Source organism: Sus scrofa, chromosome 9 (genome assembly GCF_000003025.6).
Source record: "Sus scrofa isolate TJ Tabasco breed Duroc chromosome 9, Sscrofa11.1, whole genome shotgun sequence".
Taxonomy (NCBI): domain Eukaryota; kingdom Metazoa; phylum Chordata; class Mammalia; order Artiodactyla; family Suidae; genus Sus; species Sus scrofa.
Window position 1 is genome coordinate 27,259,685 of NC_010451.4, and position 21,254 is coordinate 27,280,938.

Here is a 21,254-nt window from a genome sequence, read left to right on the forward strand (position 1 = left end):
GACTAACCTTTTCAATACAATACTATCTTTGGATGACTGAAGTTTTATTCATGCCTTCACAATTGTTAAGGATGAACAATAACCTATGTGTATATAGAAAAAGCCAAAAGGCTTGTTTTCCATTTTACCTCCTTTCATAATAATTTAGACAATATCTTCATTTCCAACACACAGTAAGCTCTCGACAGTCTAGGTCACATTCTGTATTCCTCTGTATTCTTCAAAACCCCTAGAACATAAATATTAATGCAGTGTAGAATGAAATTATTCCATAAAATAACCATCTTTTTTATCTTCAGGTCCTAACTGCAAACACCTCTAGAGTAATATATAATGCTCAAACTACATATTTGGTAAATTCCTCAAAATCGTACAATGTCTCATCTACCAGGCAGGAGAAAAGCAGAATACAATTGTAGCTATCTTTTGAATTCAGAGTTTTTTCAGAGGGAAAAAAAGACTAATTTTATGATCAAATATTAGTAAGTATGTAAGATACCTGAAGGGAAATGCTGGAATGACTGATATGATAACATAAAGGAATCTGCTGTAGAAACAGCTACAATACCTTCATTCATTTCCAGATTGTGTGTATCTGTGTTTACACATCTGAGTTCTCATTAGCCACCTACATACACAGTATTATTCCCTTGGCAATTTACCCATAGCTTCTATGGCTGTTTGTTAAATCCATGAGCTTTTGTTTTTACCTCAATGCATCTTCCACTTGCCATCTCACTTGGACTTGCTCGCTGCACTCTCCTTCCCTTGATGTGTTCTATTATTTCAAAACGTAACGAGAGCTCTTTAAGTTTTTATAAAATACATATATATTGTTAAAACAAGCAAAAGGCGATGAGGAGAAACAGATGATAAAACTAATTTCCAGTAACCTCACCACCCAGAAATGAATACTGTTATTAATTTTGGAGTCCTTCCTTCTATATTATCTTTTCTCTTTTTTAAGAAATGAAAATGAAAAACTTCATAGCCTAAAAAAAAGGTCTTTTCCACTTAATAAGTTATTAGGATATTATGAGAAAAAGAACATATATATATATATGTATATTATACATATAACCGGGTCGCTTGGCTGTATAGTAGAAATTGGCCTAGTATTGTAAATCAACTAGACTTAATAAAAAAAAATATGTGCAGACTACAAAAACCTATTATGGACACCAGTTCACTTGAATCCATAGATCTACATCCTGAGAGTTGTCAGGACTTCTTGGTATTTATGTCATATGATTCGTTTAACCAATTCCCACATTTTCAGTAACATCAGAGTATTAACTATTTACCAATGATACTTTTAAGTTGCGAGATGATTCAACTGGACATTCATCCCACACTAAGATAAGGCTCAGTCAAGGAGGAGATGAAAATAGAAAAGAGAAGGATGAAGGGAGGTTACAAAGGATAATGTGTCGTATTCTTTAGCCTCTGATATACAGCGGCTCACTGACATTTACTGCCGGCTAGGGGCCCAGCAGTGAGAACCAAAGAGCAGTGCCCCCCAAGTGGGTGCAGATGCAAGAGGCAACAAGGGATGCAGACTGCCAGCGGGGTCTTGGAAGGAGGGAAGTAATCCCAGACCCCAAGTTGCAGGAACCACTAGGAAAAAGTGGCATAAATTGCTAAGTTTTTATTTCTAACCTTGTCATTGCTTCCAGTGTTCCAGAGACAATTCTGTTTAAATAGAATCAAGAAGGACCCATAATTTAGTCAGTATTTTTATTCTTTATGAGAATAAATTTACAGCCAGACCTAGGCCAATCTTTCTCCCCGGGGCCACAATTCTTATCTTTTATCTGAGCTTCTCAAATTTTCTATTAATCTGAAGATAATAATTACCACTCATTAATTAAGGGAAGGCCTTGTATAGCATTTTGAAATACTCAGACAAAAAGCATCACGTAAAAAAAAAAAAAAAAAAAAAAAAAGACACATTATGCTGGCTTCATCAGTCATGCAGTAACTGACAGGAAGTATTCTCATACCTTATTTTTGCTGTACTGCTATTTTAGACCATGAAAATGCCTTTTTAAATTTCCTTTTTTATGAGTCTCAAAGTCAAAAGCTGCCTGCCCATTGCCATGGAGACAGTTCTATTTAAGGTACTGTATTAGTCCTTTCCTCACAGAAGGAGGATAAAAAATGGTCAAGAGAAAAGCATCACTCTCCATGGTTGAGAATTAAATAACTACAGATGCTTCTTGGGCAGCCAACACATCAGGGAAATCTGGGCGTGAGGAAGGAAAGGGGGCAATTTAATACACTCCGTTAGTTTGCCCGAGTAAGATCAACACAAGTTAAATTTTAACTTAGTACTTAAATTTTACTACTAAGCTAGAGACAATATGAGGGAAAACTCCCATTACCTCAAAATTAGATGCAACCAAATGACAAAATAACTTACATTCATTATCTTAGATAGAACTGCAACTAGATAGAATAGAAGCAGCTTTCCTTTTAAAGAGCAATCCTTTATCCTTTGATTTATCTAGGACCCATGTGTAATATACATACCTATAGTTTAAAAAAAATTTTTTTTGACTTTGTTTTTGAGTTTTCAGGCTTCCTAACACCCCATTTGTAACTAAAGAGTACGCTACCAGTACACAGGTAAAAAGGAATAGCCATAATTTACAAACATATTTAATCCTGTCTGAAAGACTCAAAGCAAATAAAAAAAAGAGCCCTTCTAAATCTATCTTTAGGACAAATATGTTCATTTCTCCTGCTTAAGAAAAAATGTCCGAGAAAATTTTATTTTCCATGAAAACGTATTATTTCAATCTTTCTTGAAATAAAATAGTCTAAGATGATAAAACCCAGCAGAGTCAACCAATGTTAGCACTAAAACTTACTTTTATGTAAACAAGCAATTCCAAGGGATATTTTCACTTGATTTCAGTCATAAACAAGTTTCTAAAACCCAACTCCTTTTTCCCTTAAGCTAAAACTGAGAATCAAACAATAATAAAATGATACATTTTTCCTAAGGTGAGAGCATATTGCACCTGAAAGTCTCAAGTGAATAACCGTGTTTCTAAAACAGGCAAGAGAAATCTTCCTGATTCTAGAGCTGGTACTTGCCGTTGCTATTTATAAAGGTAGTTAGTATCAATTCAATATGAAGCAATTTCCTCTTTTTACCATATTTCTCAAACAACTGATAATGCACACTGAACATAAAATGGATGTATAGGTTATGATTTGTAGACGTATGTAGTTAATAATCTTAGACTAGTCATTTTCAATCTGAGACTGCACCAGGATTACCTGGAGGGCTTATTCAAATAAAAATGGATGGGTCCCACCTCCAGTATTTGTGATTCAGCAGGTCTGGGATGAGGTCCAAGAATTTGCATTTCTAACAAAGTACCAGGTGATGCTGAAGCAGCAGGCTCCAGGACCACACTTCAAGAACCATTGTCCTAGACTCTAAACAAACTTCTTAGACTAGAAGGGTGTTATTCCTTGTTAATAAATTACTTCAATCTTTCCCCCAATGAACCATTTTAAATAAAACAATAGCCTCAGTCCCTGGGGGAAAAAAGTCAATCAGCAATTTGGAAAGACTATTAATTCAATCAAGACTAAGTTAATTCCTAGAAATTGCTATCTAGTGGTTGGATAACTGCCATGAGTTACAATTACATTCAGGAAAATAAACCCATGACCAGTAATATATGGCTTGTGATCCCTGTGTATCCCTGAAAAACAAATAACTAGTATTAAATTGTACAGAGGAACTTAGTACTTGAATGCAAGTTTTTCTAAGAAATAACTGTAAATTAAATATGCCTATTACAAAGGTTCCAGAAAACATATATATAATGAGTTTCTAGGAGTCCAATCTAGCATTTCCACTGACTTACATCTTCAGTTTGGAAATCCTTGATCTTGGATTGATTGATCCACAATTGACAGTACATTATGTTTTAGTTTTCAAGTGCTGTACAGCTCTGTCGGACAGTTAATTATCCATAAACACTAAAATGCCTTAAAATGACTATAAAGACAGAATAAAAGGAAATGGCCTTTTATAGTAACAACGCACTGCTCTCCTTTTTTATGGTCATTAAATGCACACCTGTCACTGAAAAAGTGATGGACAAGTTAGGAGTTCTGGAGGACAAATTACTTAATTTTTAAGATGAGAGTACCTTTCATGTAAGGTAACACAGCGGTTTGTTAAAAGCTAAAATCACTAAATGCACACCACCACTGCAGAATTGAAATTTTACTGGTCTTCTGAAAGATGCAACACCCTGTAACACATTGATGGCAGGATGCTGAGTTAGTTTCTTTCTCGGTGCCTCTTTTTTTTTTTTTTGGCAGTGCCTACAGCATGCAGAAGTCCCTGGACCAGGGATCAAATCTGTGCCACAGAAATGACAACTCTGGATCCTTAACCACTAGGCCATCAGGGAACTCCTTACTCAGTATTTTTTAAAAACTCAGTATTTTTAAAAACCAACTGTTTCTATAAATATTCTAGTTAAATGAAATTATCATCCAGGTACTGATTAATGATCAATTCTTTCCATTTGCCATTGTGACAAATATGCAACAGGTTTTTTTTTTTTTTTTTTTTTTTCATTATCATCAAGCAAACATTTATTGACTGCTCACTATGGACCAGTAGCTAGACAAAGTATTTACATGTAAAATCTCATTTAATCCCCACACCAGCCCTAGAAGCCCCAAATTACAATAGCTTTAATAAAGGTTATTAGCAAAGGAAGCAAGAGAAAAATACACAGATGTCATGTACCTAACCTTTAAAATTTAACATCAATTAAAAGTAAAATATTTTCCCTTAATGGCTGCTTATACATCATGGAAATTTGTTGTTGTTTTAAGCAACATGCATCAGTTTCATGATTACTTCACAAGATACAAGAATAGGAATGATCGTTCATATTAATATATGGGTATTAATTGAATTTAATTCTCCCACATGCAATCATAATGATATGCATTATAACAAGAGTTGGTCCATAGAACTTCCTACCAGATCTAGTCTGAAGGACACATTATTTAAATGCATCATTACCAATCTTCATTTCAATGAAAATTCTGATTGGCTAGCATTTGGATTTTGCACATTGCACTGGCTCTGTGACTGTTCTGGGTATCATTAGCCTCAGCCATAGAAAACATCATCTAATGACGCTTTTACAAAGGAGCAACCTGGTATGGCACCATATTATAGTCACTGATTAAATGCTCAACATGAAATTTTTTAAGCTCTCTCCATAAAAAGTATTTTGAATAGCTAATGGTTTTCCAAGTTTAAACTATTGACAGCCACCACTTCTACTCATCAGAGGAGGGGTTTGTTTCCACTGAATTATCCTCTCCTCACACACACTCTCCAGCACCAACATTTACATCTCTCTACCTTCAGGTACTACCCTTGCCAGCTCTGGAGCCTGTGTTCCTATCACTTTATGACACATTTCTTAAGGGTCACTAGGTTAATGTTGGTTAAGGAAGATAGTTGGAATCAGTACTTTAATGGAACAAGACAATGAATTCAACACTTTTAAAATTATTTACTATAAAAATGACAGTGCCTGTTGCACTGCCAGTCTACAGTCATAAGGAATGTCTATGGAACCTCCGTATCTTCTCTGACAGGCGAGAGCTCTGAAATCTTAACATGGGGACTCTGACCAGCACAAAATCAGATTCTTGAGTGATGCGTTTCACACCATGACATTATCAATCCAAACAACTCAATAGATTGTGGAAAACTCGCAAAAGGTCACTTTAATTCAAATGTAATGTCACTTCAATTCAATTAAAAATTGAATTAAATTAAAATTAATTTAATTCAATTTAATTAAAAATGTCACTTTAACTCAACATAATGACACTTTCACTGAACTCCAACAGGTTGTGACAACTTCAAAAGAGGTAAAAAAAAAGCTCTGTTTATAGGTGCTAAGTGACTTGACAAAGGTGCTTTCAAGTATATTCAGTATTGACAGACTTTGAAAGTTTTACTTTGGAGCCACCCAATGTTTTCTATCCAGGTCCTAAACAGGCAGGTCATTCCAATTAGAGGCTTTTGACAAATGGTGGTGTTTATTACTTTTGATTACTTTTGATTAATTTTGCACACCAATGAAAGTAGATGGAATAACATAGAAATAAATTTTAATAGGTCCTATTAATATTGATATTTTAACAATGAGCAAAAAGCACAAATCAGAAAGGTCATCTGACCAAGGCCTCTATGCAGAATCCCTTGAACTGTGTCTATATGAAGAGGTTAGCAAACTCTTGACCACTGGCTAATAAATCTGGCCCACTTTCTCTTTTTGTACTGCCTGGGAGCTAAGACTGGGTTTTATATTTATAAATGATTGGGAAAAAAAAATCAAAAGGATGTTTACAACATGTGAAAATTATATAAAAGTAAAATTTTAGGATCTCTAAATAAAATTTTATTGGAATAAAGCCACATCCATTCTTTAATGAACTGTCTATGGCTGGTGTCATAATACAGAGGCTCAACTGAGCTGACAGAGAGACAACTACTGAGGCCTTACTTTTGGCCTGCAAGCCTAAAACACTTACTGTCTACCCCTTGATAGCAAACATGTGCCAAACCCTGTTCTGTGCTAATTTTCAAGTGAGGGGCGTACTCTTGAAGCTCCTTTTGTGTGTTGCAAGCCATCGCACTGTTTAGATAAGCACCCTGATGTCCTCACTCTGTGTTCTTTCCATGCCTAACAGGCAGGAGCACTTGACGTCTGTTGAATGAATAAATGAAAGATATTCATACAGTAGGTGAGGGGTTTAGAAATGTTTACAGTCTCTACATTTGTCTCCTGCTTAAGAATACGAAAGCCATTCATGGGTAAGAGCTTTGAGACACAGAATGAGCATATAGACTGGAAATCCATAGAGCAATCTACATAGTCTCACCAAAAAAAGAGAATTATTTCTCATTCCTATTAACCAAAACCAAATGTATTTTCCCCCGTTTTTAAAGGCACTAAATACTACATAGGTCTCCTGCATAATCAAAAGAACACTAATAAGTTCTTGCTTATCTTGGGTGTTCAACAATCGATGTACTTTGTCTAACGAATATTAGAACCTAGACCTTGTAGTTATTTTAATAGTTACTCAATATAAATCAGCTGACATCTCACAAGATTATTAACTATATGGGTCATATCCTATTAAAAAAATAAAACACACATAGGATTTCACAATCCATCTGAGGTAATGTATGACAAGTCTTTGATAAAAGAATTTGAACAGTACTTGGGGGTTTAGTGCTAAGGTACCTTTAGCTAAGGTGATTTTTGTCTTGTTTTCATTCTTTTTGAGTAAATTTGCTGGGTGTATTTGTTTTCTTTATTAATTTATAGCAAAAGAATTAAGATATACATGTTAAATTTCTAATTTTATATAAAAAAGGAAACTTTCTGGGGAGTTAAAATTGATTTTTTTTTTCTTTTAAATTACCTTAAAGACAACAATGGGTAGTAAAAACATACGTCCCCCACCTTAAAATGCACCATTCGAGGCCAGACTCTTACTCAATGCAAAGTGAACAAGGAGAGGGGAGAGGCCAGTTCATGCTGGCCCTTGGTTAGCTCAACATCCTGATTATCAACCCATTTTTATCCCTTTCCTCAACTCCTACTTGAATACTGGGTGAAACTGCATTAATACAGTTTTCCTATTAGACACAATAACCAATACCCAAACATATCCTCAGAGCAAACATATTAAAAATATCTTCCGTCACAATCATTACCCTCCATAGTGTTAAGCAATCAAGTTAGAACAGATAGCTCCAGTGAAGCAGTTGCTTAGTTTTCACAACGTATTTTCCCCTGGAAACAACACCGTACCTAGTGGTTAGGTTTCCAGTCTACTCAGTAAATGCCTATTGAATATACTAGTCATATAAATAGTACTCTAGAACTTAACTAGACAACTTACTGTGTCTCTATGGAAAATTCTCAAGAGTCCCAGTTTACAAAGAGCAAAACCACATCTTCCCACTAATCCTTCTCCTTAACATAAACCCTTTGTAAGATCAAAAACTCTTCTGTAGACACAGTATTGGGGGGTACTGGTAGGGGAAGGCCAGTGGCAGGATAAAGTCCCAGGGTTTCTTTGTTTTCTTTTATTATCATTTCTGCCTCAACATAAGAAGCCAAAGTGAAGAGTGGAAATGAGAATTCATGTTATTTCTCATCTAAATTAACTTCTTCACTGCAGAAAATTTACCGAAAAGTGAGACTGTTTCTTAGATGTCCTATTCAAGAGACATAATACTTAAATGTTTCCAGGCAGAGTCTTTTGTCACAGATACTATAACTAATTTGAATGAATCAATGTTACTGAACTAAATGAATCACTGACTGGCAAAAGAAGTAGGTCAGAGTTTGCCGAGAAATTAGGAAAAATATATCCTGGGATTAGGAACAAATGGTCACATAGTTAACAACAGGTTTACATAGATAGAAGAGTCAATGGGATAGGTCGTAACTATTCAGGGAGAGCTTCATTTTGATTCTCACTGAGTTAAGTTCACAGAGAGAAAATTTTACATTTTTCATGTAAAAATAAAGTAGTAGAAAATATCTGAACTTGAAATCACTTCTATTAATCTCTTAAGTAATCAAGTCATAGTAAGTTCCATTATGTTTACATTTTCTGAATCTTGTGCATAAAGAAAACATGTGGGGTATAAGGGAATGCTGTGTTTATACCTGTATAAAGAGGCAGACTTTGGAGTCAGACTGGTTTCAAATCCCCAGTCTGCCACTTACGGGTACTATGACCTTAATTTAAGCAAGCAACTAAAGCTCTCTGAGCCCTAGTTTCTTCAACCATAAAATGTGAGTAATAATTCTCTATAGGTTTATTGTGATGATTAAATATAATACATATGTAGGGTTTAAATGCTTAGCACAGTCTATGGCACATAGTTGGTATTCAATAGACGATGCTATGGTTATTGGAATAACAAAATGCACTTCAGAACTAAGAGTTACAGTCTCAGATAATTATCATAATCTTCCACAACCAGTTTTAGTTACCTGTGAGGTAAATCTGACCTTTCTAATTCAGCAGACATCTAAAACTGGAAGGAGAGATTTCATTTCTTCAACAGCCTAGTTCCATCTTTGCAATAGAGGAAGACGTAAAAATAATGTATCTAGAAATGTAAACATATACCTCCTGTACAAGTAGCTATTAATTAATAAAGAAAAATAAATCGTATTCAAATCTATATTATATACTTTAAAAAGTCTCTGGTACAAGAAATGATATGGCCCTAGTCAGCCAGTTTTATACTTGGTCATACTTCTGATATGTTCAATGCATTTTTTTACAAAACATAGGTAAAATGACTGATATTCTTTACTAGCTTTCAGCAGCAAAATGCAAGGTGTTTCAACCCACCATTGACTAACCCATAATATTCCTGTGTCCCTTAGGGGGCAGTCAATACTCTGCCCTTACACCGATTAATGACTGCTGGGAAGATCTAAAAAGTACAGACTAACTAAGGGATAATCTAGGCCAATGAACTCTCTGGTTCACAATTACCAAGGGAGTGCCTGGTGGCCAAGGAGATCACAGCTGGTTTGGGAATATTCCAAAGTAAAAGACTTGGCGTGGTAGAACAGGGAAAGGCTTAGCCAGAATTGTCTGGTGAATCAAACCTTAGGAGGAGACTTGCAGAGACGCTTGAGGTTTAAAGATTAATCCTCTTAAACAGCCTTCCCCTAGAGAACACTAGCAGATTCCAGGAGGTGAAGCATGTGTCCCCACAAGAGCAATGGCCATTTTACACTTCTGAGAAAGACCAATTGCTAAGGCCAGTGTCTTGAGGCTCTTAGCAAATGAACATTCTTGTTTCCTATCAGAATTCCCTCTAAAACTGGTATGATATTCAATCAAAACATTCCTATGGTCACAAAGATGAAAAAACAATCTTTATTATTAAACTTCTCAAAGTCTTCAGATCAGTCTTATTGATAAAGAGAACAAAATATGGCTATAAAGAACAGACATAGCAGACATATCTTGGAAAATGAAAAAGTTGTCATTTTCTTAGATTATACAGTATCCAAAATAAAGGTACAGCCAATACTTGCTAAAAATAAATTTTCCATTAACCAGATTTCACATAAGAGGCAACCTAGTAGAGGAAAAAATACATATAAACTTCAATTATAATTCAGCATGCAAAGTGTAATAAATCCAGATCCAGTACAACTGAATAGCATGGTAGTCCAGCAGACAGAGAAAAAAAAAAAAATTGATGATTAGGAAAGAATTTGAGAGCTGTCACAAGAGTTTTGAAGACAAATTTTGAATGACAAACAGAAATTCTGCATCTTAACTATAGGTTTAGATGGTATAGGATATATATTTTCCAATAGTTTATACTGTATCCACTTACAGATTTAAATAACTGTTAACTTGGGTAACTGCTATAGGATATATGACTTAATGTCTTGGTTTGGCAGTGTATATACTGTGTATTGTGAATTCCCCCCTCCTCCTCCATGCTCACTCCCATCACAGTGGTGTCTAAAGGACAGTTCAACTACTCTTAAGTCATTTGTAGGTCTCACCAGATCTAATCAGACAGAGCAAGTAGATCCTTATGCTCAAACTTTCAAGACAACAGGTAGTTGCTGGCTGCCTAGCTTTTGTGCACAGTGTAACCTCTCCCATGGTCCACGCCTCTCCCCCAAATGCTAAATGGAAAGTCTTACTGGAGATCTTACTCCACTTACGATAAATGTTATACCTTGATAAGTCCCTTCTAGGTCCATTCTAAGTCAAAAATGCATTTAATACATCTAACCTACCTTAAATGTGCTCAGAACACAATAGCCTATAGTAGGGCAAAATCAGCTATCACAAAGCCTATTTTACAACAAAGTGTTGAATAGCTCATGTAACTTATTGGCCACTGTACAGAAAGTCAAAACAGAATGGTTGTCTGGGTCCAGAATGGTGATAAGTGAATTGGCTGTTTACCTGCATGATCCCATGGCAGCCTGGGAGCTCTGTGCTGCCATGACTAGAGAGCATCATGTGGCATATCGCTCGTCTGGGGAAATATCAAAATGCAAAGATACAGTTTCTATTTGGAGGCCTACTGCCTTTGAACCATCATAAAGTCAAAAAATTGCAGGACAAATAGTCCTAAGTCTAGGGCCATCTGTACTGTGATAGTAGAGAAGCTTCTAGGATGTCACTGAAAGGAGATAGGCAACATCGACAAGTGACCTCCACATAGAACAGAGATGACTGGGCTGGTTTTATCTATGTTTTCTGCCAGTGGTACTAGCTTTTGATTTCCCCATAAACACTGCAGAGAATTACATGTACATGTATCATACACTCCCACCAGGAACTCTGGCTCAGTAGTTTTCTTTTTTTTTTTGTCTTTTTGTCTTTTGTTGTTGTTGTTGTTGCTATTTCTTGGGCCGCTCCCACGGCATATGGAGGTTCCAGGCTAGGGTTGAATCGGAGCTGGAGCCACCGGCCTACGCCAGAGGCACAGCAACGCGGGATCCGAGCTGCGTCTGCAACCTACACCACAGCTCACGCAACGCCGGATCGTTAACCCACTGAGCAAGGCAGGACCGAACCCGCAACCTCATGGTTCCTAGTCGGATTCGTTAACCACTGCGCCACGACGGGAACTCCTCAGTAGTTTTCTTAAATGTTTTGGTCTTGGAACTCCTCCAAGCTCTTAAAAATTATTGAGCACCCCAAAAAACTTCTGTTTATGTGTGGGCTGTAACTGTCAGTATTTCTTGTTGAATTTACTATGTAAGTTAAAACAGAAAAATTTAAATGTTTGTTAACTCATTAGACATAATAATAAGTCTACTACATGTTAAGATGTCACATATTTTTATGAAAATGACTTTACTTTTCAAAACAAAAAATAGTAAGAGAGTGTCTGTTTAATATAAGACAGCTAGACTTCATATCTGCTTCTGCATTCAATCTATTATGTTATATTTTGATAGAAGGTATATAAGGAATATCTGGCCTCACACAGATATGTAGTTGGACAGTGAAGGATATAATTGTGAATATTCTGCTTTGATACCACACCAAAACTCGACAAGTAGAGTTTCTTAAAGGTTAGTTGCAATGTGAACCTGAAGCCCAATCAGGAAACCTAACTTTCCATGTTATATTAAAATTCATCTCTTATCTTATGCTTTGAAATGATCTTTACCCAGATATGATTTTGATAGTTTCTCAAAAATGAGAAAAATTCTCTAAAAATTCAAGGGAAACAACTAACAATATTCATTGGCAGTGGTAAAAAGAATGGTCAAACAGCCAAGGCCATGTCCATTGTGCTCTTATTGTTTGGTTCTGAGCTAAAAAGGCAGGAAAGGTCTCAAGTAGCAATGTCTTTATGCTTTGGTCACTTAGAAGATATTGGTTCACTGAGTCACATGGATCTTCCAAATGTTGACACATTTTGTAATAAAATATCAAAAAAAAAAAATCACACTCATTAAATCACCCTTGATCTCGAAAGGAGAATCTTTAAGAATTTGTCCCTGAAAGTTTGAATTTTATCACTGGCAATAAATATTGTCAGGGTTTTTCTTTTTCCTTAAATACTCATTTCCTTAAAATTTGTATCAAACACTCAAGTCTGAAAACTCAAAAACCAGACAGATGTTCTTTTAAGTAAAAAATTGGGTTCATTTTAAAAGTAGCTAGTTTAGCCAGCAACTAAAACAACTGCACCAATTCTTTCCCTAAAGATAACCAGATTGCTGTACAGCAGAAGCACATACTAGACTTCTCATCACTTAAGGGTCAGAATTTAACAAAATTTAACAGTGATTACAGTTTGGTGCCACCACCTTGACTTATACCAAGGGGCCGGCACAGTTGAATATCTACTGCTTTTGCCCAGTGAAGAAGGCAATAAAGCCTTTATAATGATGAAAAGAGTTTTGACCTCCCAGACCCCGTGAAATGGTCTTGGATATTCCCAGGGTCTGAAGATCATATCTGAGAAAGGCTGCTTTACCTTATTAAAGGATTAACTAACAACTGCTGAAAAGATTATAATAGCCAGCTGACTCCTCACCTTCCTCTCCAGTTGTCAGCAACAATGGGTCAAAGAGTGGCTAAAAGTCAAACTTCCAACTAATATTACCTGGAGAGTTTTAGGTACCTACAGGCATTCTGCACATGCCGAAGCTGGGGGTGGGGTGGGGCAGGGAGATAGTTTCTAATAGCCTCAATAGTGCAAGGGATAATTTGAAGGTCGTTTTTATTTTATTATAGAGGCAGTGTGAAGAATTTAAATGGACTTCTTACTAGCTGTATGACAGTGGCCATGCCTCTTAAATCTTCTCAATTTGTGGGAATCAACAGATAATGTGAAAGCAATGTAAAAGTTGTGGTTGTCTAAACAAACATAAGTTATAACCCAGTCCCTTCAAAGGGGAAAAAGAGGATGAAGAGATGAGGAGAAAAAGTAAGAGAGTTTTACTTCCATAACTTTTCCCTTAAAGTAATTAAACATTCTTTGTTTCACTCTAGATTTGCCACAACTTCTATTAAGCAAAATCATTCTTAGCTCTTAGTCTTTTCACACCAAATACCAATTTCCCTCATCTGCTGACATGTTCAAAAGGCAACTCTACGTATTTATTTGAAACACCAAAAGCAACACACTGGATTAGTATTTGGGGGGGAGGGGTAGGACACAAATATAAATATGCCAATAAAAATCAGTATGTAGATCACTCTAATTAAAAGCATGATATCTTTACCTCTCATTTACAGGCAAGAGTTAGGACAGAAAAGTGAGGACTAACCAAATTACTCAGTATGCATTAAAATATATGACCACCACACACAAAGAACCTATTCCAGGAATAGGGAAAATAAATAGGCTTGTCTTTCTTATATTTGCTCTTTACGGTTTACAAAGCACTTTAACACACATTTCCTCTCTCCAGCTATGCAGCAACCTGCAAGGCAAACAGAAATGATCTACATTTTAGAGCGAAAATGAGGCTTAGAAGTTAACTAACTTGCCCCGAATTCAAAGACCTATCAAAGACCTAACAATGAGCACATTTTGTGGCTTTCAGTATCACTACATTTGTATTTATATTTTAGCAGTTTATTTATTTGGTGGTGGGGAGGTTTGTAGAACAGTAGAATCCCTTTTATAAATGAACACTTACACTGAAACTGAACTATGAAACACATACATGAAATGATTTTTCTAAGTGTTTTAGTTAAAAACTGGCAATTACTGATAATAAATGTGGGTTCTTACAAGTGAAAATTAACATCAGTAGATCTGTACAGAAAGGAGTTTCTTAAAAGGCCCATGTCTTCATAATCAATGACAATCTTTCTCATCAATGCCTATTAACAAAAAAGCTCAGAAGTTTCCACTGTGGCTCAGCATGTTATGAAACCAACTAGTATCCCTGAGGATGTGGGTTTGATCTCTGGCCTTGCTCAGTGGGTTAAGGATCTGGCATTGCCAGGAGCTATGGTGTAGGTTGCAGACTCAGCTCGGTTTCAGAGTTGTTGTGGCTGTGGCTGGCAGCTGCAGCTCAAATTCTACCCCTAGCCTGGGAACTTCCATGTCTCAGGTGTAGCCTTATAAAGCAAAAAAAAAAAAAAAAAAAAGTTCAAATATACATATAAAGGGAGCAGAACAAGTCTTAATTCAAGGCCTGCACAAGAATAATCTTGTAACAGATGATTTGGGGGTAGTTGTATTTTTTAATTATAATTTTAAAAGAATTTAAAATGTACTTAAAATTTAATCCAACTCAAGCATTACTGAACACTGAAGCACCTTAGGGCTCCATGAAAAGAAGTTTGAAAACCACTGTAAAATGGCTGGCTGTCATAAATCCATTGCTTGATCTCTGCTTAGTTCATTTTAAGATAAAACTATATCTGGAGAAAACCATAATTTAAAAAGATACATGCACCCCAATGTTCACAGCAGCACTACTTACAATTGCCAAGACATGGAAGCAACTAAATTGTCCATCGACAGAGAAATGCTTAAAGAAGATGTGGTATGCATATACAATGGAATGTTAGCCATAAAAAGAATGAAATAATGGCATTTGCAGCAACGATGGATGGACCTAGAGATTATCATATTAAGTGAAGTAAGTCAGACAAAGACAAACATCATATGATATCAATTGTACATGGAATCTAAAAAAAAAAAAAAAAAGATACAAATGAACTTATTTACAAAACAGAAACAGACTCACAGACATAGAAAACAAACTATGGCTACCAAAGCGGACAGGGTGTGTGGTGGGGCATGGACTGGGTGTTTGGGATTGGCATATGCCAATTGTATATGGAATGGATGGTCAACAGGTAACTGCTGTATAGCGCAGGGAACTCTAATATTCTGTAATCATCTACAAGGAAAAAAAATCTGAAAAAAAAATGGTATGTGGATAACTAAATCATTTGGTTGTATAGCAGAAATTACAACATTGTAAATCAACCATAATTCAATAAAACTTTAAGAAAGATAAAACCAAGTAAAAAACTATTTTTGACGATCAAAAACATGTACATAAGAACCAGATTAACTAAAGCAGAATACAGCTACTAATCCATAGTCAAAAGCAATTCCATTCAATTGGCTGAACCATATAAAACTGCCATGAACTAACACTCTTGACTATAAAAATGAGGTTTACATGGTTTCATCTATTATTTCCCATTTTATTTTATTTTCTTCACTCATAAAACCATCAAAAAGTTGTCAAAATAAGTGATTATATTAGCAAAATGGGAAAAGTACACCATCCAACAGAGATCGATCACTGCAACTACCTAAACATCTTAAGAATTTTTAAGTGTTAAATCCTCTAATGTCAAATATAGAGTTTTGTTCACTTCAGTAGCACTAGCTGCTCAATGCTCAAAATAAATTGCAATAAGCCCCCTTTTATTTATTGGAAAATAAGTGGACTGACAGTCACCTACCTTTCCGAATGCAGTGTGGCACCCCACTTTGAAATTTATCTAGTTGTCAGTGGAACATACATTTCACAATTATATTATATTACATTTCACAACTCATTAACTTTTCCAAAGTAAACAGGAGCATTTCCTCTTTTCTTAAAAACTTTATTGAATTATTTCATGGATAACAGAGCAAGTTAGAATAAGCAGGAGTTATAGATTTAAGAATAGTTCTATCTGTTTCTACTCCCTATATGGTTTACCTAGCCATTCTTTTTGACTGACCTAAGGTTACCAAATTAGGCATATGCAATGCTTTAAGAAGTCTCTTTATTTTGGAAAACACTGAACCAAAATTATAAAGGTACTTCTAAGAATAAATGTGATGTTCATACAACATACAATTCAATTTTCAGACACTGGTTTAAACCATTATTTCCTCTGAAGGTGAAGCCAGTTCTTTTTGAAGCTCACCCCAAATTCAACACACTGCAACAAATCAAGGCACTCAGAGAAAAAAGGCTTCATGCCACATAAATAAAGGTGACTCTTCCCCCATCATTAACAAGGATTAGAACAGCAAAGAGTATTTCACACTGGGTGTGCTGTTTCATTCTTTCATCATGAACTACAGTGAACTAAAATTCAAAATACTATGACTCACTTGCTTATTACTGAACACTTTATTAAGTGAAAAACACAAGAAAAATCCAGAGAATCTCAGTTTGAGAGGTATAGACGAATTTTGCTTAGTTATATACTTTCTATCAAAGAGAAAACCTTCGCTTTATTAGAAACACTCATACATGCTATTTTTAGAATGATGAAGAATTTAAAATGCTAAACACTTGATATCTTTTAAGAGCATTTAAGGCACTCTTAAAAAGCTGCAAATGTTGCCAAGTCATGTCATAACTGGCTCAAACCATGCCATTTCTACCTAAAGTTATTTCATGCTACTGCAAGAATCAATAATATATACCTTGGAGTTACTAAAAACTGGAATACTGCTAGAGGGGTACACAGCAATTATAAAATATGAAATTGGTAAATATCCATTTTTCATCTAACACTTCTTTTAATAATGGCTAGAAATGAGGTAAATAGAAATAGTTTCTAGGTAAAGAAATCGTTTTTAAAAAGCTAAAGAAAGATAAAGATGTCTTCAATGCTAGCAAAGTGTCTTGGGTCTATAACCAAGGCTCTCTCAAAAGAAAAATAGATTTTGAAGCCTTAATACAACCTCCCAACATTCTATTAATCTAACAAATTGCCAGAGCCACTAAAAAAAAAAAAAAAAAAAAAAAAAAAAAAGTCCAAGTCAATACGACTCTTCTTTTCCCTTTTCAGGTAAAAAAAAAAAAAAAAAAAAAAAGTAGCTGTTTTTTAAAACTGGGCTTGAGTTTAATCAAACTTGTCTCAACACTTTTTTTTCATGTTAAAGACATAATTTATCCCTCTGGAAGTTAGAAAATCATCATCACCATCATTTTTTTAAAAGCTCACTTCAGATGGCATCTGGCCCTGAACTGAAAGAGTTAACATTGGACTGGGCTGCTCTGCACTTCTGATCCATTACATTTCTCACAAGCTGCCCTACAATGAGCTGAGCAAGTATCAACTGTAATTTGATCCCAGAGTTTATGGAAAAAAATAACTGCACATACTCAACATGCACATTTAATAAAAATCGGTTTCAAGAAAAACATATCCGATAAACACAATTTAAGGCATATTTAACTGTTTGATTAACTTCAAATCTGCAATCTCTTTGCTTTCTTCATGCTCTCAAATAAAATTGGGGAGGCGGGGGGGAAGCAGCAGCCCTACTGCAGGGAAAAGAGGCTTGAAAAACAACTTTGATTGGCACTTGGCCTGACCCACAGAGGAAGAAAAACAGTTTTTGGACAAAGAGAGCAAATATTTGAGCTTGCTTACTTACATGCTTTCTTTCTTTCTTTTTTTAATATATAAAGAACAATCCCAATTGAACTGTATTTAGAGAAACTGACTAAAAACGGTGCGGTATTCATTCTCGGTCTTTCAGTCTCGATGCATTTGCACAGCTCAGCAATTTTAATTCATTTGTACTGGACAAACAGAAGCACCTCAACTAGTGTTTCCACTTAATGAAATGTAAAATCTGAGTCTGGAGAAGAATAAACTGATTGTAATATTACCCAGTGACGGCTGTTAAATTCTGATTAAAAGCTTTTCTCGTCTAAAGCGACATCTTTTCACACACACCCCCCCCTTAACGGAGCGATTAAGCCAAGGAAGCTAAACAATACTGAAGTAAACTTTCTATCAGCCGCTCTGGGAAGAAATAAGCTGATTGTGCGTCTGATTTTTCTGGAGCAACACCAGGGGGCTGGAGGTGGGGGGTGTAAATGCTAAAAAGGGTTAACTCATGTCCAACCAGTCCTCCTCCCCCAACCCCAGCTTGAGGAACTGTAAGGGCGAATAGCATTTCCCGTGGGTATAAAAGTTCAAGCTGCTTTACCAGCTCCTTTCAGGATCGAACTGTAGCCACTAGACGACCGTCAAAAGAACGTAAAAAGAGGGTGTTAGGGGAGAGCGCGCAAGGAAGGCAGAAGCAACCGAATAAACAAGCAAACAAACAAAAAAAAAACAAACCCGCAAGAGTTAGGCATAGCTAGGAGGGAGTCAGGTTCCTCGGGACCAGACCAGGCAGTTCTTATTTCACACCGATCTCCATCAAAAGTACCCAGAGGAGGATCGAACAGGTCCGTCCCTCCCTCCGCCCGAAGAACAGGCCGGGGGTTGCAGGGTAGGGAGGTGAACGGAGGAAAAAAGCACAGGCACCCCCACCCCCCAATCCCAACCCCAGGGGACTAGTGTCTATCCCGACGAAGATCAAAAGCAGCAGCAGGCTAAACCCTCCACTCCCAACCCATGCTCCCTTTTGGGGTCGCGGAGTAGGGAAGGTGCCCCGGGATCCCTTTGAGCCTCGCTCCAAGAGTGCGCCCCGGGGCCGTGCAGCCCAAGCCGCGGCCGGCAGGAAGCGCCCCTCTCCGGCCGGACCCCAGGCCGAGCCCGTACCTTCCGCAGCACTTTCCGGCAGTTGGTACAGAGCAGGTAGTTGGCGGCGGCCGACGGGCTGCTGCTGCCCCGGTTCATCTTGGCTGCAAGCACCGAGGGCGGACGGCGGGCCGGGGCTGGGCTGTCACTGCGGCCGCCCGCGCCGTTCCAGGGCCGGACAGTTCCCTTGCCACCGGCCGCGTTTCAACCTCAGCCTCCTCCGGGCGGGATGTCGGGATGGGAGGCGACGGCCCGAGAGCGAGTGGCTGTCCGAAGCGATCACAGTGGCGGATGCCTAAGCGACGGCGGAGACGGCGGCGGCTGCTCCTCACCGGCCCGTTGTTCCACCCGCCCTCATCCTCCAGACCCCCGCCCCCGCCAGGCTAGGACGAGCAGCCGCCACCGTTGCCGCTGCCGCCGCCGCCGCCACCGCCGCCGCAGCGCTTCAGTGCGGCCCCGCCCCCGCCTCACCACCACCTTCACCACCTCCACGCTCCGGTACCGCCCCCTCCCGCCAATCGGACAGCTCCGGCCACGCCCCCCGGGCGCCAGCCCCCAGCCAATAAGAAACTAGAGCACGGCTGGGAGCTGCTCCGGCCAATCACGTAGGGCGAGGACGCCTCGAATCTCCGGGCAAGTTAAGTTTGTCTCCGAGGCTCTGAACTGAAGGGAGATGGCGGGTTAGTTAGGTAGTGGGGTGGGAGGGAATACAGTTTGTGAGGCTTCTCCAATAGGAGGAAGAGGGTGTGCCATATGCAAATAATCACTGGAAGACCAGCCCCTTTCCTAAGGCAAACCACAGCCCCTGCAGAAATGGTGAGGGAATGAGATGAAGAGCTGGGAGCTAAAGCTCGCTAGTGGTTCTAAGATAGAGCTAAATATTTCCTGATTTCTTGAGAAAGAGGCTGGGGGTGGGGGGAGCTAAAACGTTCATACCGTCAGGGCTGTGGTTAGGCTTTCTCTCGGCCAAAATCTTAGCTTAGCTGTAAGGAAGACTGCAGTCACGTAGCACTTTGCATCCAAGGATCTCAAAGAACTTTATGCATCATTTATCGTGATCCTTGTTTTGCAAAAGACCAGTTACCTGAGGCTTCGGCAGCGGGTGGGGGATAAATGTTTAAGTATATTTACGCCATTAATCGAGTTAGAGGAGGGGAAAGACACAAAACCAGTGAATTAACGGTTTCCTTCTACATCTAAAGACCTTTCCCGCAGTCTCGCAGCAACAGAATTCCTGTATTTGTCCAGCACGAAAAGGCCAAAGAGACAGGTTTGTCTTCACCTGATAGATAGTCCTTCAGGGGCAGCTGGTTAGACAAACGCAGAGCACAGAACCCTGCCTGGGAACGAAGGTTCAGAGAACAAATTGCCATTTAAAACTGTTGGGCTGGACCGGCCTCTCCCAAAGCTAAAAATGGATTCAGGATTTTGGCGTTCACGCTCAAGGGAGAGAAGGCAGATGCAATTGGGGAAAGCTCAGGCTGGCAGGGTGTGGGGGACAGGCGAGTAGGGAGCTAGGTCTCCCGAGGGGGTAGCGACTCGCATGCCGATCGAAAGCGGGTTCCCTAAGCCAGACACCCCGAAACCTGCTCCCCAGTGAGAACAAAGGCAGGCGCCGAGAGAGAACCTGATTGGTGCCCGGTCCTCACCGGTGTCCTCCCGTCCCCGGAGATAACTTGCTTTGCGCACTGGCGCGGAGCTCCGTGCTCACTGGAGCCCCAGCTCCCCACCCGGCCTTGGCTGGGACCACAGAGGACTGTGCGTTCTGACATCACCTGTTTTCGTTCTTTAGAACTCGATCAGTATTCTCGGCTTCTCCTTTTTTAAAGGTCTCCAGTGTGCGAGGATTTGTGAAGGCCTGCAGTTGGCAGAAGGAATCTGTGAAGATGATTTAAAAGAATGGCTTCTTTTCTTCCTCTCCTTTTCAATTTAAAAAAACGACCCCGGTTTTCTTAGGGATTCAGTGTGGTGTTGTGATGCAAAATCAGAAAGGTACACTTGGAGGAGCTAGCAAGTTTAGCATATCAAAGCTATTAGAGCAAATTGTGTGGTTAAAACTGCCAATCTCCTCATTTTTTCGACAGCTGCCTCCTCTCTGTTCCTTTTAGAGACCAACAGGCATAAACCTAGTCTACACAAGGAACAAAGGAAATGGAAATCTGCCAGTGTCAGGTTTAAACAGA

General features: G+C 38.3%; 1 protein-coding gene across 1 annotated transcript in view; it reads right to left on the bottom strand.

The window, feature by feature from the left end:
* SESN3 (sestrin 3) overlaps positions 1-19,521 on the bottom strand; it is a 71,967-nt gene extending 52,446 nt beyond the window's left edge. Inside the window, exon 1 of the mRNA XM_003129758.5 lies at positions 19,093-19,521. Within this exon, the coding sequence (XP_003129806.4) occupies positions 19,093-19,170 (78 nt within the window). The 5' untranslated portion in view covers positions 19,171-19,521. The remainder of the gene's footprint in view (positions 1-19,092) is intronic.